Source organism: Terrapene carolina, unplaced genomic scaffold, assembly GCF_002925995.2.
Source record: "Terrapene carolina triunguis isolate 2854851 unplaced genomic scaffold, T_m_triunguis-2.0 Scaffold113, whole genome shotgun sequence".
Classification (NCBI taxonomy): domain Eukaryota; kingdom Metazoa; phylum Chordata; order Testudines; family Emydidae; genus Terrapene; species Terrapene triunguis.
The window spans coordinates 25,331,336-25,351,448 of NW_020664464.1; the positions used below are offsets into that span (position 1 = coordinate 25,331,336).

General features: G+C 40.3%; 1 protein-coding gene across 2 annotated transcripts in view; it reads left to right on the top strand.

The window, feature by feature from the left end:
• Positions 1-20,113, top strand: part of SYK (spleen associated tyrosine kinase) — a 74,407-nt gene that overhangs the window by 23,583 nt on the left and 30,711 nt on the right. For both annotated transcript variants that reach the window (XM_024214989.3, XM_024214990.3), the window contains exons 2-3: positions 9,119-9,571; positions 10,618-10,778. In XM_024214989.3, the coding sequence (XP_024070757.2) occupies positions 9,158-9,571; positions 10,618-10,778 (575 nt within the window). In that variant the 5' untranslated portion in view covers positions 9,119-9,157. The remainder of the gene's footprint in view (positions 1-9,118; positions 9,572-10,617; positions 10,779-20,113) is intronic.

The window sequence follows — 20,113 nt, forward strand, 5'->3', positions numbered from 1 at the left end:
GGAAATGGGCACGCTACCTGATCTATACTTAGAGATATTTCTTATGCCAGTAGATCGCACAAGGCAGATGGCTGATAGTGTCTGCTGGATGAAAGAGTCCAGGCAGATTGAGAGAAGGTTCTGGGTCTGCCCATGTCTTTAATAATGTTCCCCAAACCTTCGTGAATTTCAAGGTCATGTGAAATCCCAGACCATGTACGTTTCAGCTGGTTTGTTTCAAAGAGAGGGTTCTTGCCTTCCTTTTTGACCCTTGGCTTTGGTTCCTAATGCCCACCCTGACCACTAGACTAGACTGCTCACATCCTGGTCAGCTGACACTCTATCCCAGGGGTCGACAACCTTTCAGAAGTGGTGTGCCAAGTCTTCGTTTATTCACTCTAATTTAAGGTTTCGTGTGCCAGTAATACATTTTAACGTTTTTAGAAGGTCTCTTTCTATAAGTCTATAATATATAACTAAACTATTGTTGTATGTAAAGTAAATAAGGTTTTTAAAATGTTTAAGAAGCTTCATTTAAAATTAAATTAAAATGCAGAGCCCCCCGGACTGGTGGCCAGGACCCGGGCAGTGTGAGTGCCACTGAAAATCACCTCGCGTGCCTCCTTTGGCACGCATGCCATAGGTTGCCTACCCCTGCTCTAGCCACTCAGTTGAAACTTCTTTTGTCTTAGATGGGGCCGTGTGATTAACCTAGCCTTAGTTAGTTAATTGAAGGGTGAGTTCAGAGCAAGCGAGAGGTCTCCCATTCATCCAGTCATTAGTACCTCTCAGTTTAACAGTACAAGGCAGCAAAAGGAAACTAGGGCTTTCGGGGTGGGCTGTAACTTGAGAACCCCTTGGTGAAATTACCCAAAATTTGGATGTCTAGCACTCCCCCGTGAGGCACATCAAATTTCATAGCAGTCCAGTTAACCATTTGGATTTTAGAGCACGTGCAAGAGTTGGGTTTTAAAGCATATAAAACGGTGGGAATGGGAAACCCTCTAGCTGTTTTTCTGTATTGGTACAAGTGCAATATAAAAAAAGTATATTTTCTTAAATACTGTTTTCAGCTGTAATAATTTGTCAACCTTTATACAAAAGTGGAATTGCACAAAATTAATGAAAGTTACAACACATATTACCTAGGTGTGTTTTGGAAGCTATGTTGAGGAAGGTTTTAGGTACATGGTCTGGTATGTTTTCTTGGGTAATACAGAAGACAGTGTTCTGAAATGAAAGAATGCAGAAATAAAGCTGTGCACAGGAAGATGCAGCCTTAAATGCTGATTATGCCCTGTGGTATCCTTTCCCTCTCAATTGTTTTACCTTCTACAAAGTTATATATTCATTAATCTTTTAATAACTTGCATTCCAAAGCTTCTAAGAATGATGTATTTAAACAGCTAGTACAATGATATGTAATTTAATTGCCCACAATGGTAGATGAAATTCTTTGCAGCTTGTTTCACATATCATTTTGCTTGGTTTTGATTATGTTGACATAATCCCCTATGTTGCCCGAGAGATTTCTTAAGCCTTGAACTTTTGTTTGAATTATAAAGCTGATGAATTTGGGCCTTCATTTCCTTCTGATGAGCAGACATGATACCAGTCCTTACAGTCAATTAAATTACTTTTCCCCTTCTTTGCAAAAGAAAAGACAAGAAAAGGAGGCATCTATCTCCTTCTTAATTAATGAATTTTTTTATATTCACTTGTATACAGTGATATTATCTGTTCACTGCAAAATACTAAGCAGAATTTCCTCTGGTTCTTGTTTCTTAGACTCCAAGTACCTAATAGAAATGCAGCGTGTATAATGATTTTTCTTTGCAGTAGAGACAAGTTAAACTGGACGAATAAGAGTTTATTTTGTTGAAAACCCAGGAATGAGCACAAGTAGTTCCAGGACCCAGCCAGGGGTGCTAGAACAATTTGTATAGTGGGGGTGCTGAGAGCCATTGAACCAAACTGTAAACCCTGTATATGATGGAAAGCACTTCAAGCCAGGGGGTGCAGAAGCACCCCCTGCACCACTAGTTCCTGCAACTATGGGCCCAGTATACTATCTGGCCTCATCTACAGACGCACATGTGCTTAACTTTATGTAGGTGAGTCATTCCATGGATTTCAGTAGAACTATTCCTGGGCATGTTTGCGGGACTGACTCCATTGGGAGTTGCTCTTGTTCCCCTGATCCAGCAAAGCACTTATACACAAACTTACCTTTAAGCATGGGATTTATCCCATTTACAGTACTTTGGTATCCTCATTTGCTTAAAGTTGAGTATGTGCATATGTACTTTGCAGGGTCATGGTCATGCAGTGACTGGAGAGTTGAGCCATAGTTTGTATGAGTATATAGTGGTATTTCATTTAACTTGTACTGGGATGAAACTGAAAGTGTAACATTTTGTATCTGAAACTAATACCATGGTTCAAAAAGTGATATAAGGACTAGTTTGAATGTTTAATTGGAAAACTTCATTACATTTCAATAAGGTAAATTATGATATATACAACATAAATGGTTGAGTGTATTAAAGTTAAACTTATAAAATGTATCTTATGGTGTATCAGCAGCTAATTTAGATTTTTGGAGAGCAGGTGTAAATAAATCCTTCATTCCTATTCTAAGATGTATGGCCCCAGTTCGGCAAAGTATACAAACAAGTGCTTAAGTCCATCCCTCTTCATCAAAGCACTTCAGCACATGCTCTAGTCTTCTTAGTGGGACTTAAGCACATGCCTGAAGTTAATGACCTATGTACGGCTTTGCTGAATAGGGATGGCCTGCTGAAGAAGGGCCTTGAGAAATAAGTGAGCTGCTGTATTCTGCAACTGTTGTAGACCCTTTTATCAATTTCAAGCAAAACCCAATTAGGAACACATGACAATAGCATACCCTGGATAAAATAGAGAGATAAATGGCTGGTGAGATGTGTATCAGAGAGAAGCAGGTGGACCTTCTGGTTAAGAAATATAAGGCAATAAGCATTCTTGACCGTTATTGCATCACTGGCCTCCATTCTGAGAAAGGTAGTCAAGGGTGACCCGCAAATTCAGGCAGTCTCAAAAGTAACAGCTGTACTTCCTGAATAATAAGCATGCACAAGCCACCAGCTAGATTCTCAAAATATTTTCTTCTACCCACAAGCAGCACCTCTATCTTGTTTGAGTTGAGTCTTAACTAGCTGTTTTTCATTCAGATAATAAAACATCTAGATAGACGGTCCATAATGGATTTATTTAAAAGGAAGCTAATGGTGTTATGTGTCATCAGCTCTGAAGGGAGAACAGACAGCAGCAAATTTATATTTTTAGTGATACTTAAAGTAACAGTTGCTTAAGCGTTTGTTGAACAAAGTTCCAAGATATTTTTCTTCTTTTTCCTTTAGTAGAAAATTGCTTTTACAAATTGTACTGTATGTTCTTTGATTGCATAATGAATTTAAATAAGATTACATATATATGGATATAAAAACATACTTGCTAGGCAGAATATTGAGTGGTCCCTATAATTTTTCCATATATAAAAAATCCCTTTGGACTTTGATACCAGAAATCTATTCAGGCAGCTAAAATAAAAAGCCATAATTTATATCCATTGTTTTTACTGGAAAAAAATGTGTTTTTAATCATTCTAGAATCTTGGTCTTTATGAAGTTCACCCTACATTTCCATATCTAGATATGCTGAAGGCAGTGTCTGTTGTAACCAGCATATTGTATTTGCATTTAGTACTGACTTTCACTGAGACTTAGGCTTCTAAATCACTTAGGCATTCTTGAAAATTTTGGCCCTGTGACTGCTACACACTTAATGTGACTGACTTCAGAATTCTTTACTACTTTTTAAGAGTAAAATGATTTTTTTCTGAAGCTTTGTTTTAATTAGGTTTCTGAATTAACAGCAACGTAGAAACTTGACATCATAGTGTCAGGCAGCCTTGACTTCTGTAGCCATTGGATCATACCCTTAATTAACCAGGAAGCTCAGCATTGTCCATTCCCACGCTAGGGTATTTTTTTGTTCTTTTCAAACATGATACTACTAGAAATGGTGCTGTAATGAATGCATGTAAGATGAGGCAAAGACACTGGAAACAAGGTTTATGTAAATTTCAGCTTGGAAATAAATCGTTATAAAATATACTAGAGTGTTCTACTTTGATTGTCCCCAAACGCTACAGCTGGCAATAATGTTACTGCAGTGTTTTGAGCTATCACTGCAGAACACCACACCATTCTTAACAAGGGAATCACATGGGCTTATTTTGGTTAGTCTTCTGATTTGTGAATGCTTGGAGTTAGCAGTAGCACTGTTTGGCAGTGGGAAAGTGCCATGTCAGATTCTGCTACATCACCACTCTGTCCGTTTCTCAGCTAACCACTGAGCGGCAGTGCTCTGTGAAGGGATCAAGTGGTTTGAAGAGTGGGAGGGGGATCAGGGCTGGGGCCAGGAGTTGGGGCGTGGGAAGAGGCTCAGGGTTGCAGGCTCTGAGCGATGCTTACCTCAAGTGGCTCCCGGAAGCAGTGGCATGTCCCTTCTCCGGCTCCTACATGTGGAGCAGCCCTGACCCTGCTAGAGCACTGGAGTGAGGCCATGCCGCTGCTTCCAGGAGCAGCGTGGTACGGCCCCTGATCATGCGCCCTAGAGCAGGTTCATTCCGCAGCACCCCGATGCCTCGGCTGGAGCGCTGGAGCAGGGCTGAGCCACGTGGTGCCTCAGCTGGAGCGCCGGAGCAGGGCCGAGCCACATGGTGCGGCCCCTGACTTGGCACCCCGGCTGGAGCTCACAGGCCGGTTTAAAATGGCTCGCGGGCCGGATCCGACCCGTGGGCCGTAGTTTGCCCACCCCTGCCCTAGGTCCTTGAATGATTGTCCTACCTAACAGCCTGCTAATTATGGTCGGCTTATTTTGGTGCTTGTAGGCAGAGACAAGGGTCATTCAAGGGTCTTTGGCTGAACCAGCTCTTGGAAGAGTCCATTGCTGGCTGTCTTACCTCTGTTAGTTCTATTTAGTTAAGTAGACTTATATCTGACACCTTCTGGGGACATTTCCCTTTCGTTTTTCTCATTCCTCTGACAAGTCTGTAACTCACTGTTTTGGGAGTGTGGTATGTTTTTGATGCTATTACTCTTCTTTTACTCTTCTTTGTATTTAGTTTAATCATATAAACAGTTGAAATAAATATTATGATTTATTCCTGGAAATTCTTATTAGTGCTAATGGGTGTTCATCCAATTTTTCAGTTTAGAGCATTTTTAATGTAAAATAGTTACAGCTTTGTTTTAGATAATTAATTATTTTTAAGAAATGAAATTTTGCCCTTCAACACTTCAGAATAGTTATAAATCCTAGTGTGTTTATTCTAACACAAAATTCTTTATAACAAGCAAATAATGGATTATATAAATGTGTTTGGCTTATATTTGTCTGCTGTAGCCTGTTATAACTAAAACAACTATGTCTGTGGATCAGAGACCACTCGAGACAATCTGGTGCTCCAGCAGTTCGGACCCACCCCCCGTCCAGAGAGCCTATATGGTGCAACAGAGTGTGATGACAGCTGCAGCATTCACCAGCAGTGTGGGAGGTTGAGGGTGGAGGGTGTCTTGGAGAAGCAGGGGGTGCATGATGGGTGCTTGCAGGAGACTGGGGGGATTGTGTGGGAGGTGGGGGTATTTGGAGGAAGCATGTGGTGTATGGTGGGTGCCTATAGGAGGGTGGGAGGTGGAGAAGCAGAGTTATCCCTGATTCATTCTCACCTCCTCCCCTGCACACATCCCTGTCAGGAGCAATTACCAGGTGCCCAGCTGCCCCTGCCTCATAGCTACTGAGCCCAGAAAAATCAGAGGCACGTCCCCATTGCTGCTTTCCACCCTCAAATCTAGCACTTTGCAGTGTGTGTGTGCAGGGGCCTTTCCAGTTTGACGGACATGGGGCCATTAAAGCGCTATGTGTTAAGGTGCTCTGCAATTCATATCTCCATAGACCGGTTTGTGGCACCCCGTAAAATCACTTCTCCCAGAAATCTGCTACTTGAGGCAGCGGCCTAGTTTGCCTATAGCTAGAGTGGTCTCTGGTGTAGATAGCAAGAAAGAAACTCTTCATATACTTTAAAGCACAAGATAAAATTCAAATTTACTTTTGCTCTATTTTATTTACCCTACATTTCCTTTCATTTTTTCATCCTAATTTGTTTTGTTATTTTTCCATGTTGTGTATATCCTGTTTCCCAGAACATAACTGTATTTTAATAACTGCACAGTGAATTCAGAAAGCAGGCTCTGACACTGGTCTAATGAACCCAAAGTATAACAAATAGAGCAAGAGTGGGAAGCAAATATATTGTTGAAATGATAAATCACAAAAAAAAATCAACTTTTAAGCATCTATTAACCTAAATGTCTGTTTACTGAATGCATTATATGAGAGTGACTTCACATATTCAATGTTAGGAGCTTTGGGTCTATCATTAGATGCCCAATGGATTCAATTCCTTGAAGAAAGGCCTTCATAGTTTTCATCTTGTGCAGACAGTCTTAGCCTTGTGAATAGTTATTTTGTATGAAATCAATGTTTGATACCCCTTATACATCACCATTTATTTTGGTCTTAACTCAATTCTCAATTTTCATTGGTGATTTTATGCCATTTTAATTTCTTTTAATTTTTTTTTCATATTTAATGCATAAAAACTGCATTAATAGATTAAGATTAAGAACATAAATGTCCAGACACCAGGCTATTCAGAAGTGTAGGGAACCTGTCAGCACTGTGGGTGACCAAAAATCCCAGGCAAGGTTTAAGTAGAGATGTGTAGCAAGTGATTCTCTTAAACCACAGATTTTTGTTTCAGACCAACCAGGGTAGTAAATACTGCGCTGCATGTCACTATGCTATGTGGGGCTGTAGTAGCTCTGTAGCTCCAACGTGCCCCTTTCCTGGCACAAAGTGAAGACAAGAAGATTCACATAGCAACAGATCTCCTGGCCCTGGCCCCAGTCCCATATGAGTCCTGAACCCTGTTAAGCAAGGGCTGTAGACCCCCTGTATAGACTCCCTAGAATCCTACCCCTTCCCTTTGACACTGAAACTGCACTAGTTCTGCTGCTGGGGATCCTGCACAGCAACAGAGTCAGGAATTGCCCTTCTCTGAGGCCTGGTCTACATGTAAAAATTAGATGGACCTAGCTACATCACTCAGGACTGTGAAAAATTTTGTGCCCTGACCAAATAGGTCAACCTAATCCCCCGGTATATATGTGGCTAGGTCAACAGGAGAGTTCATCCATCAACCTAGTTACTGTCTCTTGGAGAGTTGGATTAACTAAATTGACAGAAAAACACTTTCTGTAGTGTAGACATAGGAAGCACCTATAACAGCTTCATGCGGCACTATAACAGCACAGCTTCAGGGATGTGGCTGTGATGCTGTAGTGGCTGTACTATAGACACGGCCTAAAGAAAAGGATGTACTGCATTCATGCAGCATGCTATCACCAGTAAATTATAACCGCTTCATTTCACAGCTGTTTTTTTCAGACTTAACAAAACATCCCTTCTTCACTGAGGCTGTAGTCTCTAAACAAAATCATTTTTTTATTAATGAATGTGGGAAAATACGTGGGGAAAATTTTCTTAATAAGTTCCTCTCTTTGTGCTGGGCTATCTCAGAAGCAGTCACACTACATTTCTATATCTCACATTTGGGCTGAAAATAAGTATATAAAAATTAGCTCAAAGGATATATTTTATCTGAAAATTGTAAGCACCTGAAAATAGGAACTTGGATGAAAGAGTCTCATGAAATCATAACCACAGCTGCAGTGCTATAAAAAGACATGTTTGGTCATGTCATATATAGTCTACTGCTAGTTTTAAAAGTGCAACACCTAGTTTTTGGTCCCTCATAGTGGAACAAAGTGGAAGTGAAAAGTGGGAGGTGTCTTTCTGCATCTGTAATCTTGAATATTCTTCTGTAGATGTCACAGTCCAGTGGGATCCATAGATGATATCTTTGAACTGGCCAGAAATAACCTGGCACAGCAGGGTCCAAAGTAATGCAATAGGCTGGTCTACCTTAGCCTATAAAATCCACTGTTTATTTGTAGACAGACTAGTAAAGCTGTAAAACAGCATCCCAGTGTAAGTACTATGGATTAAACATGGAGTCAAATTCTCAGTTGGTGTACGTTTGTCAGCATTACTCCATCAACTTCAGCATGGCCCATTGTTTCTACTTCTAACAAAACACTAGCTTTTAAAAACTGAAACATTGTATCAAATGAATATTATTAATAAATTGTTTAAACATCAAGAACCAAAATCTGCCCTCAGTTACATGCATACAACACCAGTTTAAAACTATGGGGGTCACACAAATATGTCTCAGGGCAGAATTTGGTCCTTTGTTATTATGAGTGTCCTTTGGCTTATTTTAAGAAAAAATATTACTGCTTTAATTAAAAATCAAATAAATCGTGATTCTGTCAATACAGATTTGAAGTATTTGCATTTGATATGCAAAAGGGAAACAGTTATTCAAATGTAATGTCTGTATGTTGCTATTTATAAACATATGTTGTCCCCCATATTCAGTAATCTTGTACTCTAAAACTCAAAGTGCTCAGCTTTCTTTCAGATGATGAGTTCATGATGCATGTGCAAGACTTAGCAATTTCAATGTAGTCACTTTATAAAAAAAAACAAACAAAAACCTAAATATACAAAATGGCATCCTTCATGCAGGTTCAGGGGCCAGACAAAATTGTTCTGAGGACCTAGCCACTCCCAGGGCATGCAATGCATGCATTGCATACATGGACTGCATGCCATTGGTTCTAGGGTATGTTCTGCCATCATCCCATATGCAGACTGCCCTTTGAGTTTGATGGGAGGTTTGCATGAAACATTGCAGGAAATGGCCTTATGCCTTTTTGGTCCAAAAAATGGTAATCTCATGTCTGTGTAGTACAGTGACAAAACAGTTAGGACCCCATCCTGCTCCTGTTGAAGCCAATGGCAAAACTCCCTTTGACTTAAATGGGGAAGGATTATTACCAAATTCCTCAAAGTGTCGTCTTTTGTTTTTTCCAGTGGATGCTTATTTTTCCTTCTTTCCTTTCAGGTACAAAACATTAGTCCTTGCTGATCAAAAGGAAAAGCCATGGCCACCAACATGGCTAACAGTGCTAACCATCTGCCCTACTTTTTTGGCAATATTACACGTGAAGAAGCGGAAGATTACCTGCTGCAAGGAGGGCTGAGTGATGGACTATATCTGTTGCGCCAGAGTCGAAACTACCTTGGTGGTTTTGCTTTGTCCCTGGCACATGGAAGGAAGGTTCATCACTACACAATTGAAAGAGAGCTGAGTGGCTCTTATGCCATTGCAGGAGGGAAGTCACATATGAGTCCTGCTGAACTCATTAACTATCACTCAGACGAAGCTGATGGTCTTGTTTGTCTACTGAGGAGACCTTGCAACCGGCCACCAGGTGTTGAGCCAAAAACAGGACCATTTGAGGATTTAAAAGAGACCCTTATCAGGGAATATGTCAAACAAACTTGGAACCTACAGGTAAATGCAATCCCATTTCTGCAATAGAGATGCTTCACTCTGAAATTTTTAAAAAGTCAGTATTATATGGGTTCCAACCCACTGCTACTGCTATGTGGTAGTTAGGTTTGTGTTAATGCTGCTATATTTGCTTGTGATTTACGAGCCTTTTTTTTTTTTTCAGTACATTGTATTAACTTGGCCATAAATGTATTCTTTCCTGAAATGTGGCATAGTTTATCATTTATTTTTTTAAGTGTTATAAGACCAAGTCTCTCATTGCATCTCTCTACGCCAATCAGGATTGAAAACCAACCAAAAAAGGAAAATAGGTAATAGTTAACTGTTAAACACACACACTTTTTTTTTTTTTAAGGAAAGTTGTTGTATACAGAGTGTATGTTTGTGCTTGGCGCGCAAGTTATTTTGTGTGCATCCTCCCCTCCTGGCCTGCTTTGTTTGTATGTCTATTTAGATTGTATGCAATTTAGAACAGGAACTTGTCTTCCTACATAGCTGTGAGTTTAAGCACAGCATTTTTATACCAAAAGCCTTAGTCTGTTGGTCTGTGAAAACCCATTTGAACCAGTATAGGCAAGCCACCCTAAGGGGCAGTACACCACTAGAGGAGTTTACAGGTTCAGTGACTAGCCTTAATCATGCGGCATGCCCCACAGTTTTAGTTTCTAGGGGAGCTGTGGTAACTCTCCACCTACTGGAGTTCCAAAGAATCCCTAGCTCAAAATGATACGTAAACCATTCATAAACATATACAATACGGTCTCCCAAAGATACCCATTGCAATATCTATCACAAACATAAACCCCAGATATCTGAATTTCAGTGTGTCCGTCTGAATTTAGTTTCTGCCCTTTGAGTCCAAAACTTGTATAGTAACCAAATTAATTTTATCTAAAACTCTGATTATTCACAGAGTTTGGATGTGTCTCACACAGTCCAGTAATTGGCATTTAATATAATGTTGTGTTTGTTGGGTTTTGTTTTGTTTTTTGCACTGTAACAGAAAACAGTATAACTGACCCTTCTGTGCTTTGCCCACTCTGCAGGGTAATGCCCTCGAACAAGCTATTATTAGTCAAAAACCACAGCTGGAGAAGCTGATTGCCACTACTGCCCATGAGAAGATGCCTTGGTTCCATGGGAAGATCTCTAGGGAAGAATCAGAGCACCGTGTTCTTTTAGGGACAAAGACCAATGGAAAATTTTTGTGAGTACTTTCATCTCTGGTAGTAGTAGTTGCCACCATGGTTGCTGCACCTTTTCCATAACTAAATCATGAATGAGACTGTGAGAAAGGAGTTGGGTCATTCACTGTGGGAAAGCCCAATGCAGTGTGACATTCATTGCTGCTAACCATTCCAAAGCTAAGCAGATGTCTTTGAGATTAGTTTTTCACCTTTACTCAAATGAAAATATAGAGTGAAAGCAAGGATCATGTTTTGTTCAAGCAGACATTGAGGTTAAATCTGCATGAAGCAGCAGAGGAATTCAGAGTGTCAAGAAAATTCCATTCAGCTTTATATTATGAGGGAAGGTATAGTACTTAATGTGATATCAAAGAAATACAAAATACTAGTAAACTATGTTAACATTTAGTGTCCATAATTATTATTTGTTTTTCAAGGAGGCAATGACAATACTTTGTTCTGCAACTAAGTGGTAGCAAGAATGTAATTAAATAATGCTACTTTTACTTTATCATTCCATTCTGTGTCTATTTCTCTATCCACTCATATGACCCCTCTACTGTTTACCTGATCACAAACAAGACATTTTGGGTAATGATTAATCAGAGCCAGTTTGTCAGGAGAAGAAGTGGGCTGAAAATTTTCCAGTGGGACAGTTTTCTCTTGGAAAATGTTAATTTGACTCAATCAAAACATTTTGTGGGTTGAATTCAATCCGGAATTACAAATTGTTCTGGCGCCTCAGAAAATGCATTTTCAGATTAATTTACTATTCATCGAACAAATTTTGCCTAGCTTTAGTCACAGTTCCCTCCCTGGTCTGCTCCTGGACCAATGCAGCTACACACTGTAAACTGGACAAGGGGCAAAGTTACAATCTAGCCCTGAGTCATTTTCCTGGTTCCTGTAATAATTTGCCCAATATGTGTTTTCCACGGTAGAAGTTGGGAAATAAACCACTCCTTTATTAAACAGGAACAAGAACTCCAAAACTTGTGTGAGTGATAGAAAGGAAACAAAGCTTTAGGTTACAGGTCACGCACGTCACATAAATACTCCTTACAAACAACAATGTATAGCAATGTGTATGATAAGACTCTACCATGTATTTATAGACTAAGTACTGTATGCTCTTGTTTCTGTGACAGTAGCTGCTCTGAAACAGATTACATGGTTTTTTCTCTTGCTGGTACAGACAGGCAAGCTTGGCAGCTACCTGGAATGTAGAATTTCTGTGCCTTCTCAATAGGCGTTCTCATCTTCCCGCTATTTCTTGGAATTTACTTCATATGTGGTCTGAGTTAAGACATGCAACTGAGCATCTCCAGCAGCCTGCTTGTGGCAGGTGTCTTTGTTTTCTGGAATCTGTACACACATCATGGAAGCAGCTTCCAAAGCAGAAGAAGCCTAACAACAAATAGAAGAAGGTGCAAGAGCTGTCCTTCCTGAAACACTTCTTTGCCTTCTGTGGAGATAAGTGCTTTCTGGTCACTGTGAACATCTGCTATTCCCAGTAGGTGTTGGGCAGTTATGGCTTCAGCTTGCTTGAGATGGTTCTCAGTGGCTTTATGGGAGAACCTGGACTCAGTACGCAGCTTAGTGTAACGGGGTTCACTCACCATTCTGGTGCCTCCTGCCGTCTATCATGTGAATTAGCTCTGCATGTCAGTGCACTCTCTTCAGGTGGTGCCTCGCCCCCATCACTCCTGCTCTAGGACCCACGTCTCTCCAAGGACCGCAGCCGTGCCACACACTGTGCTTCCCCCCATTCTGGGGGACCTGCAGTCCGCTGTTCAGCCACTTCCCTTAGTGGCTACTGCAGCGAATTGTCTGGCCCAGCATCCTTTTTGCCTTTGCCTCAAGGCCTCAGCCTGCAAACCCCAGCAGCCAGCCAGGAGCTGTCTCTCGCTCCCCGGGTCCCTGCTTGCAGCACTGCTCTGTCTAGGGTACTGGCAGTTCTCTCAGCCCTTCAGAGACAGTCCTTCCTCCTTGGGCTCCCAGCATAGAACTGCCTTCCTCTGCCCTGCAGCCCCTGATTGGCTGCCTCCTGAGCAGCCTCCCTAGGGCTCTATTAAGCCCTTAGAGCCCAGAGTGGGGCAAGCACCCCATCACACTTAGCAAGGAGGGAGCTCACTTGGTGTGGCAGAGACCTGAAGTCTACATGAAATTAGAAGAGATTGAGGTTGAAGAAAGCTAGGGTTTGGTAGAAGTAAGGTATGCCAAGGGTTTCCAGCACACTATCCCATTCAGTAGTAGGCTTGAGTCAGTTGCTGTCATCTGATTTCTCGAACCATTCTGGCCTTTCCCTTTAAAAAAAAAAAAAAAAAAAAGTAGCTAAGATTGGAGGATTCCTAGTGCTGCTACATGCTCTTCTGCAACTGTCTCTAGAGCTTATTCACCCAAGAAATCTGACAGAGTCCTGACCAACTTTGCACTTTCTACTTTTCCTACTTCTCTTGATTCAGTGTCCAATAAAAGGGTCTGAGTCTGAATAAACACCTAGATCCCTTCAGGAGTATCTCATGGGAGGACTGGTGTTATCAAACCTGAAAAGTTTTCATTGCTATGAAATATGAAGATAATCAGGAAAGAAGATTTTAAAGGGCTCCCCTTAGTATTGAGGAATGACAAGTGAGAGAAGGCTCTCCTATCCCGTTTAAATTCAGAAGATTATAGATACCACCAGAACTCAAATACTCTGCCCCCAGAACAAGCAGATAAGTGCATAAATAGCTGTGGGTAGTTTGGGTTAGGAATTCTCAAAGGTCATTTTATGCTCCTATCTGTTCGGAAAATGTAATCACATACTTAGGTGCACAGATACTGCAGGCTTTGTCTTCAGAAGCGGAGTGGAAGAAGATTCTTATGTTCTAGAAAGGAAACAGTCTGTCCAGTGATTTGTTGCTGGAGTAGTTTAGCGCTACTCTGGTTCTTTGTGTGTATTTTGCAGTCAAGGTTCCTGCTTCCCTGATGGACAGAACAGAATTAACCATGGTGAGAAAATTCCCTAGTGAATGAGACCTCCTCTCACAGGTCTGCTCTTCTTCTTTACCTTGGGACACTTTGGTCTGATGGCAGAACACTGAGGAGTGCTGGTTCAGAGATGAGGGTTTTTTGAAAGAGTTTGCTGACTGTCACACAGAGGATTGCACTTGACTTCCCTTGCCTATTCCTGGATTAGCAATACCTTTTCCAGTGAGAAGTTCTGAACGTGGCTGGATGTGTATTCCTGCTCCTCCCAGAATGTTCTTGTTTTTTTTCCTGGCTGGTTTCCAAAGAGGTCTCTGAATCAAGTTTCTGCAAGTCCACCTCAGCCATTTCAAGACAGAGAAATTGATTCTCCTCCCTATATCCAAAAGCTTCTTTGTCCTCTTCTTTTGAGGAGACTTAGGCATTGACCATTGGTTCTTCAGTAGACCCTACCATATATTTTCCAGGTGTTTGTAGAACCCATTCAAAGCTTTAGGAGCCATATCTTTAGAAACTGTAAGTACCTAAGGCCTGGTCTACACTGGGGAGATGGGGGGGCAGGAATCGATCTAAGTTACGCAACTTCAGCTACGTGAATAACGGCGGTTGATTTCTCGCGTCTTCACTAGATGCGATAAATCGACCCCAGCTGGATCGATCGCTCCGGAGGTAAGTGTAGACATGCCTTGAGTGTGATACATAAGAACTTCTTTCTCTTTAGGGAGAATTTTCAGTTACTGTCAATGTAGCTTGCAGAATGGGGGAAGATGTGTCCTGCTCATTTCTTATCTTCAGTTCTGAGGTTTGGGGGAGCGGGGGAGAGTTCCCCTGCATCCTCTACCCCAAGGCAATCCATTTAGTGTCAATTAACCTCTTGTTTTAAATATGTTATGTTGCAATGTCTCTTTGCAGCAGAGATGAGTGAGATCAGAAATTTTACATAAATCATGCTCATAATTTATAAAAAGTTAACAATTTTTTTGAGATTATAACAAGGGAAAGAAGGCTACTAGTGGCTTAAAGATTATTTCCCATTACCTTAAGTCCAGGCCACACAGCTACATCCAAAATTGTGAAGTCCCACATAAATATAGTGATTTCATGGGCTCAGTGGATAGGAGGTTCTGCCTCTGGAATTTGTAAAGTAACTACCCAGCATCTCCGGTTTTTTTCACATGCACTTTTAGGCTATGTCTACACTAGAGACTTTACAGTAGCATGGATCTCCTGTGAGCCGCTGTAAGGTCTTCCATGTAGTTGCTCTATGCCAACGGGAGAGAGCTCTCTCACTTTGGTATAATTAAACAACCCACAATAAGCAGCGGTAGCTATGTCAGTGTGAGATGCTGTCCCGCCGACATAGTGCTGTCACACTGACAGAAGCACTGGTGTTAATTTATGTTGCTCAGGGGTGTGTGTTTTTCACATCCCTGACTGACAAAAGTGCTAGTGCAGACATAGCCTTAGTTGGCTTTGTCATTCCCTTCTGAAACTTATTGGCCATTAGGTGCTCCAAATGCCATAAGGCATGCTTACCTTCTTTGCCTCATTGCTTGTAGCATCCACTGTCTATAACTTCTGTTAGTGGATAGGATGGTGGAAGAGAACTATAAGAAACAGAATTACTAGTGAGTAATTTTCTGATGCTTAAGTGATATTTATGTGCAGTAAAATAGTTTCACTAAAAGTGGTAATTTCTGGCAACTTGCTGTGAATTTCTTCTGTGAGGTTCTTCATGATTTGAAACCCTCCCTGACTGACTGATCTGCCTGCTCTAAAAAAGAAACTGAGTTAGGTATGTAATGTGATGTATGTCACTAGAAAACTGCTTCATTACCCCCTCAGCTTCATGCAGATCATTTTTCAGTTCCTAACAGCGTGGTTGGTTGTGTCAGCACTTTGTCCCAGATGCAGAGAGATGTAGTTTCTACTCCTAGATGATGTACTGGCAGGGGGTAGAAGATCAAATCAGGGTTTTTTTTTTCCCCATTTATCGCAGAAATAGCCTTACCAGCTAGCGTTTTCGTATTCTCCATTTCAGAACATGGAAACATATGTTTTCTTTGCAACAAAAGCGGTCTGGGAAATGTTACACCCCCATCACCACCCCAACAGGTGGCATTTATTAAATGAGCTGAAGAATAGACTGAAAGTTCATTGAGATATTGTTGTAAAGTACTTGTCAACTTTCTTATTATTTCATTCTTCTCTCTGCAGGGCTCTAAAATGTTATTGAAACTCTATGAATTTTCCAATAAACTCTCTTTTTGGGTGCATAATATTAGAATGTGATTATAAGCAATGATTATTACAAATACAGGTTTGTGCATGGGCACAGTAAAATCCCATTAAGAAGTAAAATAAACATTTGCCAACAATTACAAACCAGCCATATCTAAAATGCTAGTTTTCTCCTGCACTTCAAATGGGAAATAACTATGGTATCTGTTTATCTGTTGCTGCTGTTGTTAGTGTTGGCCAGCAGTGCTTAATTAGTGGTTTGGCAGTTCATAGCCCCGGTACCTCTGGGCTTTCCGCATCAGTTATGAATGTGCAAAAATTGCTTGTGCTCCAGCACCTAATTAAGCAATGGTAGCCAGTATACACCTGACTTTGAATTTGTAAATTTAGTTATATAAGCATGTGTTTAGAAGATGAATTCCTGCAAGACATAAAGGCTAGATTTAGAAATTTAGCTATACAGCTTCAAATCTTGCAGTTTGAAATGAGATATATAGTTTCTAACACATTTATAAACTTTTAAATTCAGCATTAGATACAAACACATACAGCTTCTCTAATTATTTGTAATTACATACAATCGTGTACATGTTATCAGAAGGTTCACAGCCACATATAGTTTGAATATAACTTGATCACCCATGTAGAAGTACCAGGAAGGAACCAAAACATAATTTTAATATCACAAGGATGTCTACAGTACCTGTTGAGCGTGCCAAGGCCGAGGAAAGCTAGTCTAGTCCATTAAAGTGACTAATGGCATCCTGTCCAGCATTATTTTGTGTGATATCACACCTGATGACACTAAATGCTTTTCTCATGTACTGGAAAAAATTACGCTGTTTTTTTTAAGTAGGAATCTAGTCTCAGAAGTCTGCTTTTCTTTTTAAATACGGCCTGACCAAACTACATGGTGCCGAATTGTGTAATTCACATCTGCATTATTTTTATTAGCTCTGTATCTATAAATAGGACTGGTAACTGCTGACATAGGCTATCATGAAAATAAAAATATCTATGATACTTTAATTAAGGAACTGGAAAATCCTATCCAACTATTCCGCTGATAAAGGTATTACAGGCTCATATTAGTTGTTGACTGTGGGCCAGATTGCTCTCTCTATTCTATGGCCAGGGGTAGGACACACATACACATGAGCATGAAAAGGGGATGAGTAACTACACTGTGTTTCCTCCTCTCTTCTCACTTTCCACCAGACTTACTGGCAGCCCTTTTTTGGCTACACTTCCATGGGTGTTGGACCCAATGGAAAGTAGGGAGGACTTGTCCCCACCAATATTTAACTGGGGAGGAGGGACTTTCCTCCCCCCCCCCCAAAATTACCAGCCCCTTTTAGTGCTAAATATAGCCTTCAAAATGTAAACAGATTGCCAGGATTGGAAGTTGGTGTCAGTGACGTTTTTTTTCTATAAATTATAGCTTGCTTACAATCCCTGTAATGGCTTCACATGGTTGTTCTTTAGGGGTCTGCAAAGACCCGCCAAGTACCCCAATATTTTGAGAGGGCCTCTGATCAATTCACAGTTGAGGAGGGCTGCGATTCTTCAAGCATCCTTGAGTTCCACAGCATTCCAAAACCAAGCCTTTTGCCACTAACTTCTTCCAAACTTCCCCAATGGTAGAATGTCATGAATTTTCCACATTATATTTACAACATTTTTTCCTCAAAAGAATTTTGTTTTTACAGAGGGGATAATTTGGCTTTGTTTGGAAGTAAAAGGTACTGAGTTAAAATCGAGATTTTATACAAGAAAATGTTTAAATGAGCCTACAGGATTTACATTTATCCTTGAAACAGCTATCAATTGTCATTTAACCTTATAGTTGTAAGGACCTAAGAAACCCAAGGGACAGACTGAGTGGAAGAATTCCAACCAATGGAATGAATAAATTCTGTTTTCACTGCACCACTCAATACTTAATTTTCAGTTGTGAATTCATTGTAACGTGGGTGTTTAAAATATAACTAATATAAAAACCAAAACATTTGGACACCAGTGTGGTTCCACCTATTATTGCTATCTATGGGAATTGACTTCAGTAGGAATAGGAGCACAATCTTGTTTCCAGGCATAAACTGTTATATTTTACTTCTGTGGGTGTATGCAAGTGTTGGGATGGAGGAGCAGGTAGTATTCTACTACTGGTTTCTTTAATAGATCTTGATTTAAATTTTTTTTTTTTAAATATACAATGCCCACAGAAAACCATTTGGACAAGGGTTTTATTATTGTATCATTTGAACTTCTACATGGGAATCTATTGAAGATTCATAAATGGTGTGGTGCATTGTACAGCACAGTTAGAACACACAGTCTAATCAGTTACTTTGTTTTTGCAGTTCTCAAAATTACTAAACAAAAACTTCTGTGTATGCAAAATAATGTAGGTGAACCCCAAATCCAACATGGCAACACTGAAACTGTATCGCCCTGCCACAATGAGAGCTATGCAAAACTTATTGATTTCACTTATGGAGCCTTTCAGAAAATGTCATTTTCAATTTAGGTAGTTCTCTCTTCGTTAGTTTCACTTTAATTTTTAAGTTTGTTCAAACTCCATGGGCAAAGGAGACACACTAAGTGGTGAAGTTTATTAAGTGCTAAGCAGTATATACTTATCAAGAGTTCCTTAGGATTAGCTTAACCTAGAAAACCATGATCAGTTTCACAAGTTACCATTTCAAAACCAAAATGAAATTGTGAAACCTAGCTTCTAAGAACACTTCCCACTGTCTTGCAAAGGCAGCAAGCATTTAGTTTTGAGCTGTGACAACAGGTTTGAAGGCCATCTGAAAGTGTGCAGGCTCTTAATTGCATCATATTGCTAGCATCTGCACATCACAATGCTATGTGATATAGTAACAATGGGTGTGATATAATGTTTTGATTTGATTCGTTGAATTCAAATAGGACTTGTTTAAGCTTGTTCATGGGTTGTTCTGAACTGCTCATTCAGCCATATTGCATGCAAAGTTATATTTGTTGGTTAAAATTTAAATGTACAGAACATAAATATGATTGGAACACTGACTTGCAGAAAGGGGAAATAGAATAAGATATTTTTTTCTGAAACCAAAATAGCTTGCCTATCACTTTAAAAGAAACCTGAACCATATTGTTTGTGGTTTTTCTTAACATACAGGTACTTAGCACACTGACTTCCTGTACTGACTGACCAGTCAAGAGCAGCAAGGTTTCTCCTAAAATGGAGAATGACTTGCAGTTTGTTGTCCTGTGTATCGTTCTTAATAATTCAAAGAACTAGAAATACATGTTCAGAGTGGAGGGCATTGCCTCCAAAATAGATATGCAATTTTGCATTACATTCCATAGCATTTAGACCTCCATTCAGAAAGTAACTTGCACCATATTAGGAAATACAATCTATTATCTCCCAATAACATGGAAAGCAATCGTGTATCCAGTATATTGATCTGCTCTACTGAGGCTGACATTTTACATGTGCAGAGATTATTATTGTTAATGAGTTACCTTCATACATCCTCTCAAGACCAGACATCAACGAGAGAGTAGACTCCGATTATAGTAAATTTTTTAAGGATCACAGATGTAAAGGAAAATGTTCTGAAGTAGGATACAGCTCTTCAGGGCCCAACATGTGCCTCTTACTTAGTCTCCTGCCCTGGTTCACACTTTGCTGCTTCTACATGAAATGCAGGCAGAGATTAAAAAGACAGAATCACAAAACTGTGTCTCAGGCATTTGAGAGTGTGCTGAACAAACTCATCCATATAGATCCCACTGGAAACTTGGTATTTTCTGTCCAGGCATGAGGAGGAGAGAAAGGTACTGAGACTCCTACCTGCCAAGAGATGGTGGGTGAGAGGAAAGGAGAGACTCCTTCCATCTTACATGTAGGGGAAGAGGGGAAACAAACACACACATCAGGAACCAGGAAGAGGAAAGAGAATTAAACCCCTTTCCTTCACAGCAGCCAGGAAATGAGGAAAGCATTACAAAGCCCAGTGGAGTTACAGGAACATGACCTAATTGTGTATTAATAAATACAACACCAGCAAAAGCATCTCAGTACCATGTCTGGGTTTCATGCCATATATTTACCTCTAAGTTATTTGAGAAACTATTTGTCAATGATTAA